The following is an 18,773-nucleotide window of genomic DNA, read 5'->3' as shown; positions in this document are numbered from 1 at the left end:
CTGCTTAATATTTTGTAAACAACGCAGTAGACAAATATTTGTATTCTACTTTCACCAAGTAAAAAATTTTCGGATTTCTACTAATTTTGTTATTAGGTGGCGTTGTAACGTAATATATAATTATTATTATTGTTATACTTTTGTGACGGGAAAGATTTTTTTTGAATTCAGAGCTTTTGCACTTGGCGCTCTATGGAGACCAAAGAAGATCGAAATAAGCGGATGGCAGAGAACCTTCATTACAATTAAATCTCAACCTTTCTGCTTTGTGAAGTTTATTTCTACGCATCTATAGTAAATTAAATAAACGCAAGTAACATCAAGAAGTTTCACAAGACGAGGAAGATAGAAAAGTGTAGTAGACCAGAGCGGATCTGTTTTGAGGTGGACATGTGAGGTGGAATTCTGATTTTTGCAGGACCCTCTCAAATCTCTCAGGAGTATTAATAACAATTTTTTAAAAATTACTACAAACATTATTTTTTCTACTTTCCTTGCTTATCTTATAACTTTACAACGATTCATTTTGGAATAAAGTCGTAATAAAATAAAATAGCGATAATTGAATTTTCTGTAAGATACGACTGGCTAAAAATGTTGTTAGCAAATATCAAACACTATTTATATTCACAAGGAAAATAAAATTCCTGTAGTTGGCTGTATATCATGAATCACAAAAGTTTTATTTAAAATCCTTTATAAAAGGTATATAATTTAGAAGACCCTTTCGGATTACATCACAGAAGCTTTTCGGACTAAAAAGTCCATCGTCAGTGTATTACCAGGTGTACAAGACTTAAAGTACATTGACGTGTACATTAGTTGCTTTACTCATGTACACCTGGTAATACACTGATGATGGACTTTTGTGATGTAGTTCAAAAAGGTTTTTTTTAGTTATATACCTTTTTTAAAGGATTTTTAAATAAAACTTTTACAATTTTTCCCAAACAATTAAATTTTGTTAGGAATCTTAAGGGTGAAAAGAGAGTCTAGGCAGTCAACTTAGCAAAAACCAAATATATGGTAATCGGCAGACAATTCTATATGAAAAATAGAAGTAATACAGCTGTTGAACGGATAGAAAGATATAAATACAGAGGAGCTACATAAAACAGCAAGTGGGACTGTAATCGGAAAGTGAAGATAGGAGTAGCAATGGCTAGAAATGCCTTGGTAAAATGTGATTATTACCTCCTACGCCATAAAGTTCTTTGTAAACACAAACTTTGTAGAATGTAAGCACGCGGACCATTTAAATTTCCCTTAATTTAAAAGTCGCTTATTTCGTCGCCTACTATTTCAGCTCATACATTAGGTTTTCTGGATACTGCGTGTGGTATCCACGCATCCAAAGAGGATTGCTAAGTAACCAGTATCGACATTAATTAAAAAGTGGTCTCATTGCGAAAAATAGCATTACTTAAAAAGTTGGATTGTTTTGATTGTAACATTTTTCCATGATTATGTATGCAAACTCTTCATGTCTATCGAAATCATCATCTGACAACTCTTGAACTAACCGTATTTTGTATGAATGGTATAAATTTTCAAGTAAAATTTTTATTACGGATGTTTGAGAAATTTCAAGTTTCCTGGATGTTTGTCTAGTAGTCAAGTGTGGATCGGCTTCTAACAGGACCAAACATTTAAAGAGTTGTTTTCAGATGATGCAGTTCTACTGCGCTCTGATTTAAATAAATCTTTTACTGAATCAGTTTCATTAAACTTTTTTACCAATTTTCTGACAGTAGATATTGTTATGGGATTTCGGAAAGAGTATATAATATTAAAGATATTACATATCTCTTGTTGACCTCTACGCATATCACCATATCCTGATTATCATTAAAATCTTAATTCATTTTTTAATGTATAAGATCCATTGTGACTTTTAATAAACACCAACAATACTAATTTATTGAAATGTATAAGTTGTTACGGTAACAGTGAAAGCTGTAAATGAATTATTTTAACTTCGGCAAAGATTATGCAACGTAGCAATAATTTCGAAATTATGGCATCTAGGGTATAGGGAACATGACATGAATAACAATCAGTATTTCTTAAGGACTACAAAAAGCAAAAAAATATACCTTCTGAGATACTTTTGAAATACAACAAGTGTTGTATTTCAAAAACATATTTCCAGAAAAACGTACATTCTAACAACAATGTAAATATCGTAATAATATAGTCCGCATTTCAATTCCATCAGACTCTAAAATTTATAAAAATCGTGTGATCCGTTTCCTAAATAATTGAGGCGTTCCATACTTGAAACTCACTCTGTATAGATTATATTTATAGTTATTATCAAATCTTTTAATTTACTGCTTTTTATTTGCTATTATTTGCTATTTATTAAAGATATACAGATAACAGACCCAGTTAAACATTATAATATTTGAGGAATACTATTTTAAATTTCAAAATAAAATGTTGGTCTTCTCTAATTTCTGTGGTTGGTCTTTCTCCCCTAGCTTCTAATTATTTTAATTTTCTATTCTTGAATTTTTTTATTGTAAGTAATGTATATAACTCAGTTGAAACCTTTTAACAAATCAGTATAAATAAAAGTTGTTTTATAGCAGAAAACAATATCCAAAGGAATAGTATTTCAAGTACCTACGGTGTCCCTAATTTATAAAGAGTTATATTTAATCCAAAAAAGCATATGAAAAATATAGATCTGTAGATGGTATATAAATATTTTTTCAAATTTAAATGCACAGTGTAAATTTATTTTACACCGGAATTACACCGGATGATACAATGGATATTTCAGAAAGCCATAAATGGAGAACAGCTTCCAAAGGAATGGACGGAGGCATATATGACATCTATATTTAAGAAAGGAGATAGAAAAGACGCGAAAACTACAGAGGAATAAGCGTAATATCTACAATAGGAAGATTATATGGGAAGATACTGCGAGAAAAGATAGAGCAAGCTATAAAAGGCAAAATCGGGGAGGATCAGGCAGGCTTCACGTCAGGAAGATCATGCATAGACCACATATACACACTGGAACAACTGTTGGAATAGAAAAAAGCAAAAAATAGAGATATACACTTGGCATTTGTGGACCTGAGAAAGGCGTATGACTCTGTACCAAGGTCAGAACTATGGGAGGCAATGTACAAATTAGAAATACAGACGGAGCTCATAGAAGCTACAAAAGCTCTGTATAAAGAAAATAAAGTGTCCATTAAAATGGGAACAAGAATCATAGGAGACTTCACCACAACAAAAGGGCTCCTGCAGGGTTGTTCCACATCTCCAACCCTATTCAAAATATACTTAGAAAAAGCCTTGACTACATGGAAAAGAAAATGCGAAGGCATGGGAGTACCGGTACGGAACGAATACCTATATACGTTAAGCTTTGCAGACGATCAGGTAGTGATTGCACAAGACCAAGACGACCTCAGCTACATGATGAAGAAACTACAAGAAGAATATACCAAGGCTGGCCTAGATATTAACCTCGCGAAAACAGAGTACCTATCTACAAGTGAAGAAGACATAGAAGATCTACAGATTGATGACAACATAACAATCAAAGGAAAGGATAAATTCAAATACCTGGGGTTTATAATCACGAAAAAGGCAACAACAGAGCAAGAAATTACACAAAGATTAGGACAAATAAGAACAGCAATCCGACAACTTAACTCAGTATGGTGGGATAGACACCTAAATATGAAAACAAAAACGCAGATTTATAAAACATTAGTGCGAAGTATTATGACATATGGGGCTGAAAATTGGATAATAAACAAGACAAACAGCAGTAAGATAGAGAACATCAATAGAAACAGACATACTAACATATATAGAACAAAAAAGATTAAAGTGGTATGGACATGTAAGAAGAACTAGCGACAGCAGATGGATAAAGAGAATAACCGAATGGAGCCCCATAGGAAGGAGGAAAAGAGGACGACCCCGAAAATCCTGGAGGAACGAAGTAGACGACGCCATGAGTAAGAGAGGCCTAAACGATGGAGAATGGAACAACAGAGAGAGATGGAAACGGTTGAGCGAGGGAAGGCAGTGAATACTGTAGAATCCTTAAATATATATATATATATATATATATATATATATATATATATATATATATATATATATATTGATTTAGATATTATATATATATATATATATATATATATATATATATATATATATATATATATATAAATTTATTTATAAAAAATATTCTGAGAGGTATGTATTTGTTTTGGGTTAATGGGTGTGTTCAATTAGATCTTAAATACTTTTGTAATTAAAAAAAAACATTTTTGGGCTTTTTAATGTGATGACTTTTAAGAATATGTTAGGTTACTAACGATAGCATTGCCAAACTATTAACTGAATACTTTTTGTCTTCATGAAGTAATCACGTAAATGATCCATTGAAATTTGTAAGTAATATGAGATAGTCTGTTGATATTCCGTTCACAAATTTTACATTACAGGAAATCTTGGATGGTGTTTCTCATTAAAATAATACATTGAGTTGTGGTCCTAATGGTACTCCCCTATACTTTTATAAAAATATGTATTCGTTACAACAGCTCTTGCGAAGAAAAAGGAATATGGAGTAGTTAATACAGATCAAAGGGGTAAACGTGAGCCTGTCAATAAAATTCTCGAATTCATCAAACACGGCATTAGGGATCATATTAGCAAGTTCCCAACTATAGATTCGCATTATTCTAGAGAGCGTTCTCAGAATCTTGGTTGTGTACTAAATATTAGAAGAATGTATGAGATATACAGATCTGAGTTAATGGAAAGCAATACATCCGAAGAAAACATTGCTAAACTTTGGATGTATTCCGAAATATTTAACACAGAATTTAATCTTTCATTTAAACTTCCATACAATGACACGTGTAATGAATGTGACAGATTAAATTTGGCCAAAATTCAGACGATAGAAGGAGAAGAATATATTGAATAAGCTTATCAACAACATCTTTTGGAGGCTAATAACAGGTATGAATTAAAAAGACTTGATAAGGAAAGAGCAGCAACAAGTGGTGGAACAATAAAATTATTGACAAAGGATTTACAGAAATGTCTGCCAACGCCTGTTCTAAGTAACCAGCAGAGTTTTTATAAGCTCAAGTTATGAACACAATTATACGATTTCAGACACTTCAGGTAATGTTACGTCTTGCATGATGTGAGAGGAATCAAAGTCTGGACGTGGAGCAAACGAAATGGCTTCGGGCTTTTTGAGGTGGACTGAAGCTATAAATAAAAATGTAAGTGAGATTACTGCACCTTTTATTATTTAAGGAAAAAAACTCAGCAAAATACAGACTTTCGCGTGTCAGATGTTGTCCAATTGCAAATACGCAGCGATAATTTAGGATTATTTTTATTCAAAACTAATTTTAATTCGAAAACATTCCAATCTGTTAATCTTAACAGAAATACTAGGCATGTTGTGTTTCCTGTGGTCCTGCCTGTGATTCGCGATAACCCAAGGAAATATCTACAAAAAAATACACACATCTGCAAAGTTTGATCGATCACCTGGATGCCAAGTGAATTGATAATTTTTATAAAAATTTATCACACTTAAAGTAGACGAGGATTTATAAAATTTTTCCAAAACAATTTTAAGTGCACAACAGTCATGATCCTTTGAGTTTCGTTTTTTGTTAATTTTGTTTACTCATTTTGTTTTATAGATATGACTTGTTTATTTCATTTAATTTTTTTTTTTTTACTTAAGACACAGAAGTGTACTTACATTAAAATCTGGTCAGTAAGACCAATTATCAATTTGTTTCTAACTTAAATTACTAATGAGATCTTAAAATTAGGTGTCTACTCACTAGTATCTTTCTTATTATTTCTAATAACTAGCATTAAATTTAGCATGCATACTCGCACAACACTTTACTCTGCTTTTCACTCACTCATACCAATTCAAAAGGCTTTGTTCTTTTGAGCCTTCTCTCTAGGTTCGTATTGTCGAGGAGCTGGATAGCCTCGACGTTTACATGATGATGGAGTCGTTGTTCATGGCTCCCTGCAAATTTCTTGATTATCTGATTGACGTCTTCCATCTTGAGGTCCCGGTGAAGGTCGTTGTTCCTAACGTACCAAGGCGCATCTACGATGTTCCTCAGTACTTTATTCTGGAATGTCTGGATTACTTTGATGTTACTAGGCTTGGCACAACCCCAGAGTTGGCAGCCATAGGTCCATACTGGTCTCAGTATTTGTTTATAGATTAGAAGTTTATTATTTATGGATAGAGAGGATTGTCTTCCCATTAACCAATACATTTTCTTGTAGCGGATGCCTAGTTCTTCTCTTTTCTTCTTTACGTGAGCTTTCCAGCGAAGTTTCGCATCAAGAGTGATCCCCAAGTACTTTGCTGATGTTGCAATAGGCACTTGGACATCATTTATTCTAATAGGAAAATTATTAATTCTCTTATTGGTAAAATTTATATGGACTGATTTATTCTCATTTAGCTTAATTTTCCATTTTTTGGTCCATTCATGGATTTTATTTATTGAATTTTGTAGTTTTTCTGTAGCTTCTTCGACGGTGTCACTTACCGCTAAGACAGCAGTGTCATCTGCGAAGGTAGCTATGGTGTCGTCTTCTACTTCAGGTATATCACACGTGTATATTAGATATAGGACTGGACCCAATACACTCCCTTCTGGAACACCTGCTTCAATATCCTTGAGATCAGTGTATGCATCTTCTTGTTTAACTCTAAAATGTCTGTTCGCTAGATATGATTGTAATATATTTGAATATTGTTTAGGCATGAATGATTTAAGTTTATGTATCAAACCCTTATGCCAGACTTTATCAAACGCCTGTGCCACATCTAGGAAGGTTGCAGAACAGACTTTTCTTTTCTCTAATGATCTTTCAATTATAGCAGTTATTCTATGCACTTTCTTCAATTATTGGCAGGATTCTTCGCAGGAGGAGTTTTTCAAACACCTTGGACATCACAGGTAGGAGTGATATTGGTCTATATGATGTCACCTCATTGGGGGGTTTCCCAGGCTTTGGTATCATCATTTAATTAAATAAAATAAGTGTTGTTGCTTGTAAGTTGTAATTTTGTAATTGTTTTCATGCTAAACAGTATTAACTAAATAACAAATACAATAATATATAGTATCATTTATACCTCTCAAATGGTCTTTATCACATATTCGAAGAAAAAGAAACAAAAATTATATTTAAAATTTACTCGTTATATTTCTTTTAATCTGCTCTCCTGTAAAATTTAAATTTTGGAAGTTAATACAGTTTAGCTCTGAGGTACAGAAAAGTAAAAGTAGAAGAAGAGCTAACTGACCCTATTGAACTTGGTAATGGAATCAGACAGGCAGATTCTCTAAGTCCTCAACTATTTAACCTGATTATGGATGAAATAATAAAAAAAGTAAGAACTAAAAAAGGATACCAAATAGGAGAAAAACAACTTAAAATAATCTGCTACGTAGACCACGTAATACTACTTTCTAAAAGTAAAAATTATTTACAACGATTGGTGCACCAATCTAATATAATCGCCAGAAAATTTAATGTTAATTTCCCCAAAGAGGACAAAATACATGATTATACTAGCAAATTTACCAAGATGTAAATTCTTCTCATCACAATATCTGGCTACGAAAAGCTCGAAACAAAAGTGAAAGATCAAGTGAATAGAGCAAACAGAGCTGCAAGTTGTCTGAATGAAACAATATGGAGAAATAAAAATATCGGGAAAGAAATGAAAGAGCGACAACTTTCTGGAGGAACGTCGAAAAACAGACAGTATTGATATTAAAATAAGGATATATATTTGTACATACTTTTTTATAGTCTACGAAACATAGTAGAATAAAACAGCGTAAATAAAACCAAAATTGGCTACAAAATGGTAAATTTATAATAAAATAAGAACAAATATATACGCATAGACAGCAAAATTTGGTCACATAAAGCATGTGCTAGATCAGTACTAACATCTGCAGTGGAAACAAGAGCTGAAACATCTCTTACAAAATATTAATGAGAACTACGGAAATGACAGTATTAACAACCATAGGGAAAATTTTTTTAAGATTTAATACGGAATGAGGATACATTAAGTGAAACTGGACTTAAGGATATTTAAGATAATGTCGACTAAATGGACGTAAAAAGTTACCGCGAAATAAGCAAAACACATAAATCCATATACAAAAAGACCTCTAGGAACACCCCCGAAAAGGTAGTATAGCAGTTGGACATTAACATTACAAGTTCTGGGATGATAGAATAAACAGAACCATGTCCTACAATAACAAGAAGAAGAAGAATACAAAACATACTGTCAATGGTATTTGAAATTCTTTAAAGTTTTCGATAATTTGTCCAGTTTTTGAATTTGTGTATGTCATAGCCTTTATAATATCTAGTAAAACTTATTAAAATTATCTTCTCCTTTTAAATTATATTAAGACCTTAATTAAGTTAATTAAGAGTTAAGTTCTTGGCATTAAATGGAATATTTTAAATTTTGCTTGTTTTTTTTTTTAATTTTGCTATTTTTCGCTTCGTTTAGCTATTTAGAGTACACTTATATGCATTTTATGTTGGTTAATATTTAATAAGCATTATCCGATCGCAAAAGAAAAAGAAAAAACGCTCACTGCCGAAGAATAATCTTTGTCTTTATTTTCTGAATATAAAAATATATAACATATTAAAAAATCTCAACTTTCAATGAAAAAGTTATTTAAATAAAAATGTTCAATTAAAGCTAAGACATGAAAAGCATATTGTTCTTTTGCTTTCAAGCTTGTTCGTTCCTCCTTATTTTCCGTAACATCCAAGTCAATTATTTCGTCCTCCTCAACAAACTTTGCACCCCAAATCAAAATGCCCATAATAAAACTAAACTGAATATACTCTTTCCATTCTGCTTTAAGGGTTTCATATGGATAAATTTTATCAACATCGAGGTTATACTGCTGTAGCGATAATTTGAGGCTGTTGTGATAAACTTTTAAAAAATGTTCCCAATTTTTAAGTTCCTCCGGACCCGCCCCGGAGTAAAATGTATATGTAAGATCAAATACAGGAGTTGATGCTGTTGACATTTGGAAATCTATTAGTTTTATATCTTCGAGTTGCTTTTTATCCTGAAATGGAAAAAATGGTAATTAAATAAATAAAATAAAAATAGAGAAATAAAATAATCATAAGATATATTTTGATTAATATAGTTTCTTAGCATTATTAAACAATAGCCTTCAGTAAGAAGCTTTGAATTTGGGGTTCACCTAACTCGCTATCGAAGAGAGGTCTCCCGAAATCATTAGTTCGTTCAGAATACTATTGGTAAGCAGGGCTACTTTTAACGTATAATTTATTTTATTAATACTACTGCTTGTACTTTTTACTGTTTCACTGTATACTTCTTTTCTTATAAAGACAGTATGATCGTCATTCGTGACGAGATTTACTTTTTAGGATCGTAGAAGCCTCTGTTCAGTTGTGTTCTATTGGTTTTGCGAATTAGACTTAAGAACTACTAATTTTATCAGCTATAAATTTTTTATTTGTTCTCAGGTTTTGTCTATAACTAAACAATTTGAATTTATATATGAAAGACCATTTGACCATCCACGTAATAAATTTTCGCATTGTAATAAATTATCAATTGCTGTATGATTATAACTATTTTTCTTCAATTATGTGCCAAAAATATTTTTGTAGGTTATGATTCTTTGCCGTGGTGGTTTCAGTTTGTATATTGAAGAACCTCTGAGTAGAGTGCAGACTGGTTAATACTACAAACAAGATTACAGACCATTTGAAGAAACCATCAATCGGGCATAGTGCGTAATAATGGATGATACAGACAATCTGATTTATTTAAAGAATGGATGGAAACACCTGATGGTCAACTAAAGACATCATTTAATGTCTATGCCATTATTGAATCATAACTATTTCAGAATATTCTTCTAAAGATTTTATTCAGATATTGATTTAAATAGACTATAGATCCTTGACTATAGATTAAATTTTCTTCTTAAAGTTAAAGTTTATGCTCCTATGCTCACTGTGCACAAAAAGGTAATGACAATATCTTTAACATAGTAGAGTCGACTTAAAACAAAATTGCTGGTTAGGTAAGGTTTAATATGAGTCGGCATTTAATCATCCTTCCACTCAACCTAAGATGCCTGTTGTGGTTCATCCCTAGCTTGAATTTGTCTTTTCAGCCCAACCTTTTTAACAAAATCTATTATGACTTTAGATGACACTTCTACGAAGTAGTCGTGCACGAGCTGATATTGCTTAAATGTATTGAGCCTTATCCTATTTAACCCTAGGCAGCTACACAGAACGTGTTTCGCCTTCTTGACATCAACCTGAAAGAATCTGCAATTGGAACTTTCTGTAAGTAAGAATTTATTTGTGGGTCTGTTGGGGCGACATTGTCCTGTAAGGAGATTTTCGATAATTCGTAGATCTCTTTTTCAAAAGTTCATGTATAAAAGCCTTTGACTGTTTTTACTTTGTCTGTTCGTACTGGTGGTTACAATTCATCTGTTTCAGCCAGTCCGATATTGTCTTCTTTTCTGTGCTTGCTGCTATTCCAACAAAAGGTTCTGGGCCAATGAATGTTTCTTTGCCTCTCCTTTGGCAAATAGGTCCGCTTCTTTGTTCTCTTTAACACCAGTACATATGTCCAAGTACCCAAATGGAACGTACTTTGCTACTTTTTTCGGTACGAATCCTTTTCTGAAGACAGTTTTAAATTAATTTGGTGTTAATCCCATTCGATTCCAGTGCTTTTAATGTCGCCTTGCAATCCGATATAGTTTTTATCGATCTGTCCCTGCTGTCTCTCTTTATTAGTTCCTACAGGTACATCTCCTTATTAGATTCATATTCAGATTCATCTCCATATTAAACATTACCTTAGCTTTGACTTAATATTGATCCGACATTATGAGATTCATTTTATTCGACTTTCATTAGTCCGTTCCTGGAAATGGCATACAGAATGACTTTTTAAAATTATATTTAGATTGCATTTTATCTGGTATCATTTGAAACTATGGGTGATTTTTAATTGTCTAATTAAATTTAATAACGGTATCGTTTTACCCTGCTTCCGGGTGTCTTATCCGCTATCTCGATGCTTTTACCTTGGCCTCCTTCTCTATCCATATATTAGGATGATCTCCATTGAGGAAGGTCAAATATAACATCTATGAAGGTGCTTGGGCCGGGGTAATCGACATTGCCCCTGTCATGATGAAGCATGCTTGTCGTGTAAGTTTATTCAACTTCTCTTTAGTGCTCTTTTTTTGGCATTCAGATCACCATACTAGTGCACTATACGTCTATATAATTATAGGTCTGATTACAATTATATATGTAGCCAGTATATCTGTTTTGGTTTCATACCCCATGCTTTTCCTCATATTCATGGACATATCCAAAGGGAAAGCCTTGCTTTGTTGGTTACTGCTAATTGCAAAAATCATTTACGGAGAGTTCAGCTAAATTTATAATTGTTTAGAAAATTGTGTATATAAGTATGCTCCGTTATTCGCTGCAGGTGGGAATAAAATATAAGCTTTCTATGGCAGTTATGTCATATTAGGAGATAATTATTGTAAATGTGGGTCAACCTAAGAAGAAATATAGAGTAATACATAAATTAGTAGCATTTTGAAATAGAACTTATCAATACCATAAAGAAAATAATAATTGTTACACATAAAGAAATTAAAATATCCAAAAAATCAGTTTGGATCAAAGCAACGCACATAAACAACAGTTGCAATTTTTAATAAAGTAAGAGAACTGATTAAATACAATAGATGAAATGGAGGAGGCAGACCAATGAACACTAAGGAAGATGCTAAGGTAGGATATTTCTGTGACAAGAATTGATAATGGTATTAGTCAAGATAGAGATTGCACAAATAAAAAAATTGATTTTATATTGATTCAAATGCGATGGCGTACATTAAACTTGACGTTTGAAAATAATCTCGAATAGGACAGTTTATTAATATTTGCAAACATCAATACCTTGACAACACAAAGATATTGTTATAATTTGAATTATAAACAAAAAATTCCCTTATAAAAGTGATTAAACAAGGCAAACAACACCAATGACAAACGGACTTTTGAGAATAGTAGTTTAATAACTTTCGTATCACATTGTGATGAAGTGTATATTATGTATCTGAGAACATTAGAGCAATAAATTATAGAATAATTATATACGAGAGAAAATGACTATTAGTGGGATGGGTGCCGGCAGCGAAGTGCAAGGGGGTGTAATTGCACCCTCTGTCCGAAAAAAAGTACATAGCTATACACTATATTTTGTATTGGTTAATAGTATGTAGTATATACAGTGTGTCCGTAAAGTATGGAATAAATTCTATATTTCCTAAACGAAAAGTCGTTTTAAAAAAATCTAAAACACGTCTATTTTTAAATTTAATGTTCTACATTTTACAACAAAATTTCATTATATAAGTTGATACACATTACAGTGATGACGTCATCGGCTCTTTTTTTAACTCTAACATCCTGTATTTTAGGACATTTTTAGATCGATAAAAATGAGCTGATTCCAAAGAAGTATAATACTGGGGATCTAAGGGATGTAATTTGAAAGATATGCGCTTAAAAATTAAATTTTTATTGATTTATAATATTAATAAATTATAAATAAATCATAATAAATAACTTAAAAGTAATCCAGTAATTAATACATGACTTAATCTTAAATGTTCGAACTGTAGCCCTTGTTGTATCTGACAGTAACCCAAACGTTGTACAAATTCTTGTAAAACCTTGTTTATGCTTTCTTGAGAAATATTCTTGTTTTTAGGTCTCCAATATTTGCAGGTTTCGTTTTATAAACAATATTCTTTAAATGACCAGACATAAATTAATCCAAAAGATTGAGGTCTGGCGACCTCGCTGGCCATTTAATATCTCCACGTCTTCCAATCCACCTGTTCGGAAAAATTTCGTTAAGTACCTTCTAACATCTAAAGCATAATGCGGAGGCGCACCATCCTGTTGAAACCATAAACTTTTATCAAAACCTCCAAGATTAATTGTACTGGGAAATAAATTAACTAAAGTAGGTACGAGATACCCACTTAACAACTAAAGGTATGCTGGCCCGTTTAAATTACCTTCGAAATAGTAGGGTCCAATGATTTTATTTCTTACAATGCCAGCCCATACGTTTACCTTTTGCGAGTCTTGTGTATGATGTTCCCGCATCCAGTTGGAGTTTTCTTTTGCCCAGTATCTACAATTCTGACGGTTGACCTCGTCATTTAATTTGAATGTAGCCTCATCAAAAAAAATAATATTTTGAACCAAGAGAGGGTTTCGGTGGCTGTTATCCATCATTATTTCCCAAAATTGTATTCTCTTATCTGGAACATCCTCGTTTAATTCCTGTACAACTGTGCATTTTACTTACTTTACTTACTTTTACGTACTTTGTGTACCGTTGTTTTGCAAACATCGAGATTACTACTAACCTTACGAACAGAAGTGTGCGGCGCATCTTCTTTAAAAGCAAGTAGAATATCTAATGTAACATAATTTACAGAGGGACGACCTGATTTGCGTACATTTTCAACCGTACAAGTTTCTCGAAATTTCTTTTCAATCTTACTTACTGTTGACTGCGTGATGGGTTTTTCTGAATATTTATCATTAAATAAATTACACACTTTCATCTGAGTTCGCGATTTGTCTCTATACCCAATCATCATGAGTATTTCAATTATTTGTTTACACTCAAATTCATTTCTACTTAAAATTAATGCTAAGCAATATTACAGAACATTCACGAATTAATACAATTATTGTACTACTTAATTGTTATTGAACGTTACTAAAAATAATTACAGTTTACCAAAAACTAGAAGTATGCTACTTTTTTGCAATTGATAATAAATAATTTATTTTCTAAGCGCATATCTTTCAAATTATATCCATTAGACCCAAGTATTACACTTTATTGAAATCAGCTTATTTTTATCGATCTAAAAATGTCCTAAAATACAGGGTGTTACATTTAAAAAAAGAGCCGATGACGTCATCACTGCAATGTATATGGTATAATAAAATTTTATTGTAAAATGTAGAACATTAAATTTAAAAATCGACGTGTTTTAGAGTTTTTTAAAAAGGCTTTTCATTTAGGAAATTTATTCCATACTTTACGGACACACTGTATAGATATAGATGCTCTTCCCTGAAAATAATCCTGACGCCGCCCATGATTAGAGGAGTTTTCATTCATAATGAAGTATTAGGTAAGGTTGATATATATCTAAAAATAGACTTTAGGACTTTTGTTTGGTCTAGAACTCGAAGCGTCAAAAAATAAATTATTTTAGATTTTCGGTTTGTTACAAAAAATATGTTTGAAAACAAAAAAACGATATGCCACTAAGAAACAATATCAAACAGAGCAAATGTATTCAATTTGAAGAAAGAAAAATTAACGTTATAATCTAAAACAATCGGTATTGTGCAACTAAAAATATTTATTCATTAGGTATATAATACTTACATTGTACTTAAACATCATATTATTGCTCCAGCAATCACCATGTATTATAACTGAATTTGGACCTTCATAATTAAGACTGTCAGAATAAATCTTTCTACCATTTTCAATATAAGGTGCCATTTTTCTTAAAATATCTTCTTCTTTAGTAAACTCCAGAATCATTTTGACACCCCCAAAACTGTGTTTAATAGCTGTAATGCAGAGTTCGGTTTCTTGAAAACCACACCAATTATTTTTTAAATTCGATGCCAATTCATGAAATTCTTCTGGATGATAATGTTTGAATGCAAAAGACGTTGCGTGGTATTTTCCGTATAAAGCAAATATATCTTCAAATAATTCCTTGCTTAACGGCGTCCGTTTAGGGTGTATTTCATAACCTTTGAACTTTAAATTTTCCAAAATCACTTTTTCGCTTCCCCTCACACTAGACGTTCCGTAACATTTTGCTGCGACATCCACAGGTGTAACTTCCGGAAACGTATTCTGGAATTTCTTTAATTTAGGCCACACATCATTGTAAAAGAATATTTCGTTTAAATATGACGATGACAAAAACTCACGCGTCTTTTCTATTTCACTATTAAATACTTTTTTTATAACCAAATGTTCTTCTTTGCCGTTTAGTTTATTTTCCAGAGAAGCAAAAATAATTTCTCCAATATACCCCTCACCTTTTTTGTTTCCTTCGTTTAATTTAATATCAAAATTTTCGATTTTTTCTTTAAAACATTGTTGAATTAATTCACAAATATCCTCCGAAAGCAGAGTCATCGTAGTACACAATAAAAACAGACGTGTATAACTAAACTGTGTTTGAAATGAACGCAATTATATAATCGAACTGAGAGCGTCTAGCTCAAGGCTGAAATGAAGTTTGATTATTTTTAACAACACAGTTCGGCGTGTCACCTGATTTAATTGTACGTTTCTTTGTGTATTTTACTGTATGGCGTAATATTCACTAAATTATAAGTAAATAGTATTTTAATAACTGCTCACTGCTTTAATAATTACTGATAAAATTATAGACAAAAATACCGTATTATACTCAGGCAAGTAGTGGGATATTTTTATGTTGATATGATATGATATAATTATTATCTATTATCATATTGTATTTTACTCTGTGAAACTGATAACAGTTTGTAATACATACCAATAAACTTGACTTTAAATTACATGTATAGGTTAACCTTCAAGGTGGTACAAGTACCTAAATGCAGTATTCAGAAGAGATTAATCGTCTTATACAGAGTGGACCAGAAGTCTGGAAACGTCTAATTATCTCTGAAATGGATGGTCCGAATTGTACACAAACCAGGATACGCCTATCCTGCAATATTGAGATTACAAATTTGATACCTACAATGTTGTTAGATTTACCATTTTTCTGCAGTATTATTCGAACTTCCGAAGTGATAGGTCGACAATAATAAGCGCCCAGTGTCTTTTGCTACTAATTAACTCGATTTTAAATTAGTACAGGTGATTCGACATTTGACATTAACTCAGTATAATGAATAAGTCTATAAGCGACCCCCCCCCCTACCCCCCGATGGGGGAGGCGATTTTCCCAGAGACGCCAATAGGTGATTTAAACTTTTCATGTGTTAGTGATAACAGTGAAATGCATATTAATGAATCCAGTTTAATCGAAAATTTTGATGATTCGACTGCGAAAAATGCGAATAAAACCAGTGACTGTACTACAACCTTGCAAGAACCAGAAACAATACAAAAAGCAGTAGCGATAAAAATTTTCAACGTCAAATCAGATAAGTACAATTTTAATAATGTTTATGTTTACATAGAAAAAACAAACAATCAAAATATAGACCGTTTGCATCCCTTAACTGTCGCGCATATTTTGCATAAAAAGTTAAATATTACTAATATTATCGAAATTAAAGGCATTGGAAAAAACAGAATTAAAGTTTTGTTAAGGTCAATTTCTGATGCAAATAATTTGGTTAAAAATTTAGAGTTAAAAAATGAAAATTTGGTAGCTTATATTCCTAATCATCTACTAGAAATTAAAGATCTAATCAGAGATGTTGATACCCAATACGATGAAAATTATTTGTTACATAACAGTGAATCTCCCTCCCCCATATTAGGTTTCAAACGAACGTTTAGAAGGGTTGACATGGAAGGAAAAACTAACTATGTACCGAAAAGGACTGTAATAGTCACTTTTGAGGGAACTATTTTACCTAGCTACATTACAATAAAAAGTGTATTTTTTCCTGTGGAAACCTACATTGGCAAGGTCACTCAGTGTTATAATTGTTTAAGATTTGGACATATCTCCAAGCAATGTCGCAGTACACAGGCACATTGCATAAAATGCAGAAAAACCAAAAATAAAGATCATGCGTGCCAGGATAATGATATTCAGTGCACCCATTGCAATAGTAAGGATCATGTATCCATTTCCAAGAAATGTCCAAAATATGAACTGCAGAAGAAGATCAAAAACGTAATAATTGAGCAAAATACTTCTTTCATCGAGCCAAAAACTTACTGTGAATCATCCTTCTCGGGATTGTTTTCTCAGAATAGATATTCCACACTAGAAAATATCAGAAATAGTTTTTCTCCCCTGCCAACATTCACAAAAAATTCAACCCCTTCTGCTGCCACACAAGTAGTCACGCGCAGAAATCAAAACATATCATCAAATAATACATCACAACCTCCTCCGGCGGAATCATTGGCCATATACGAAGCTTTAAAATATGTTAAAAACTCTAATATTAAAAAATCGTTAATTCTTTCAGATTGTCTTTCAATTTTACAGAACATAAAAAACACTTGTTTGCTCAAAACATTTAGTAATCCTTATGTTTTTTTAATAAAGGATCAATTAAAGCACTTAGCAGACTCTGGCTTTAATATAAAATTTATTTGGGTTAAGGCACATATTGAACTCAAAGATAATGAATATGTAGATTACTTAGCTAAAACTTATCGACATGGAAAGATCAATGGAATCTTTACTGCTTTACTAACCAAACAAGTTACACCACTTTACAACCAGTTATTCCACAAACTACTTGGTTTAAGAATTTTAAATCTCCACGTAAATATATAACCACCATAAATAGACTACGCTTTGGACATGCGTGTTATCCAAGTCATTTATATAAAATAAATGTGATTGAAGATGATAATTGCAAACATTGCGGAAAACTGGGTGATGTTGATCACATCTTTTTTGAATGTCCTAAGTTTCAACAGCATTTAAACTCTCTCTACAAAAAATTAGTTGAATTTAATATGTATGCACCATTCAATATCCAGTCGCTACTGGCTACAGGCTCACAACAAATATATAATATCATTATAGATTTCTTGTCAGACATATGCACAGTTCTATAGAATTTGTACGCGAGAATGGAATTTTTCATGATCGTGTGGAAACTTAGATTTGTATCCTTTGTTTACCCTAAATGTTATAACACCTTATCCGTGGTCCAGTTTTGTTTGTCTACTAAGAATGTCTTGATGGGCCCCTAGACGAGAAGCAAGTGACCCTGTAAGTTTCCTTGTCGTATATTCTTCTATTAATTATCCGTTAGTTTTCTATTAGGGATAGGGTTATGCATTTGTCTGATTGGAGAATCTATTGCAACTGGCTGAATGACTAATGTCTATGTCATTAAAAAAAACCATTTTTCTGAATTCACTAATTGCTTTGGTTTTTTTTTTAATACAATACTTTGTATATTATAATATTATTGTAATCCTTATTTCAATACGAGTTTAACCATATTTAACACTTGGTATTTTATCTAGTAACGAAGGTATTAAGTAAATAAAACTTCTCAGTACCAAATAGTTTTGAAGTTATTCAGTAAATATAAAACGCTGTGATTATGTCATTAATTCATAAAACTAACAATAGCTTGACGCTTATTAAAAAGTTTTGTAAAATAAATTGTACTGACTACTAAAGCTGGCAGTTGTTTTATGTGTTTTTAAAAGCTCTACAAATAGTAAGGATAGTTTTTAATGAAAAAGAGCGAATTACTGTTTTAATGATGAGGGGCTATCCGATAGAAAAAGATCTTATAGTTAAGTAGCCAACTTGTTCAACAATACTTTTCCAAATCATTCTTATACACATAATGCATTGGTACAAAAAATG

The 18,773-nt window shown here is 31.9% G+C and overlaps 1 protein-coding gene across 1 annotated transcript; it reads right to left on the bottom strand.

Moving 5' to 3' along the window:
* Window positions 1–8,681: 8,681 nt before the first annotated feature.
* Window positions 8,682–15,663, bottom strand: LOC140443403 (uncharacterized). Its single transcript, XM_072534645.1, has 2 exons — window positions 14,621–15,663; window positions 8,682–9,173 (listed from the first exon to the last, which is right to left on the bottom strand). The coding sequence occupies exons 1-2, from the start codon at window positions 15,392–15,394 to the stop codon at window positions 8,745–8,747; spliced, it is 1,203 nt and encodes a 400-aa protein (XP_072390746.1). The 5' UTR covers window positions 15,395–15,663; the 3' UTR covers window positions 8,682–8,744.
* Between the last annotated feature and the right edge of the window lie 3,110 nt (window positions 15,664–18,773).

Source organism: Diabrotica undecimpunctata, chromosome 6 (assembly GCF_040954645.1).
Source record: "Diabrotica undecimpunctata isolate CICGRU chromosome 6, icDiaUnde3, whole genome shotgun sequence".
Lineage (NCBI taxonomy): Eukaryota > Metazoa > Arthropoda > Insecta > Coleoptera > Chrysomelidae > Diabrotica > Diabrotica undecimpunctata.
Note: the sequence above shows the minus strand (reverse complement) of the source record. Positions and strands in the feature narration are given on the sequence as shown.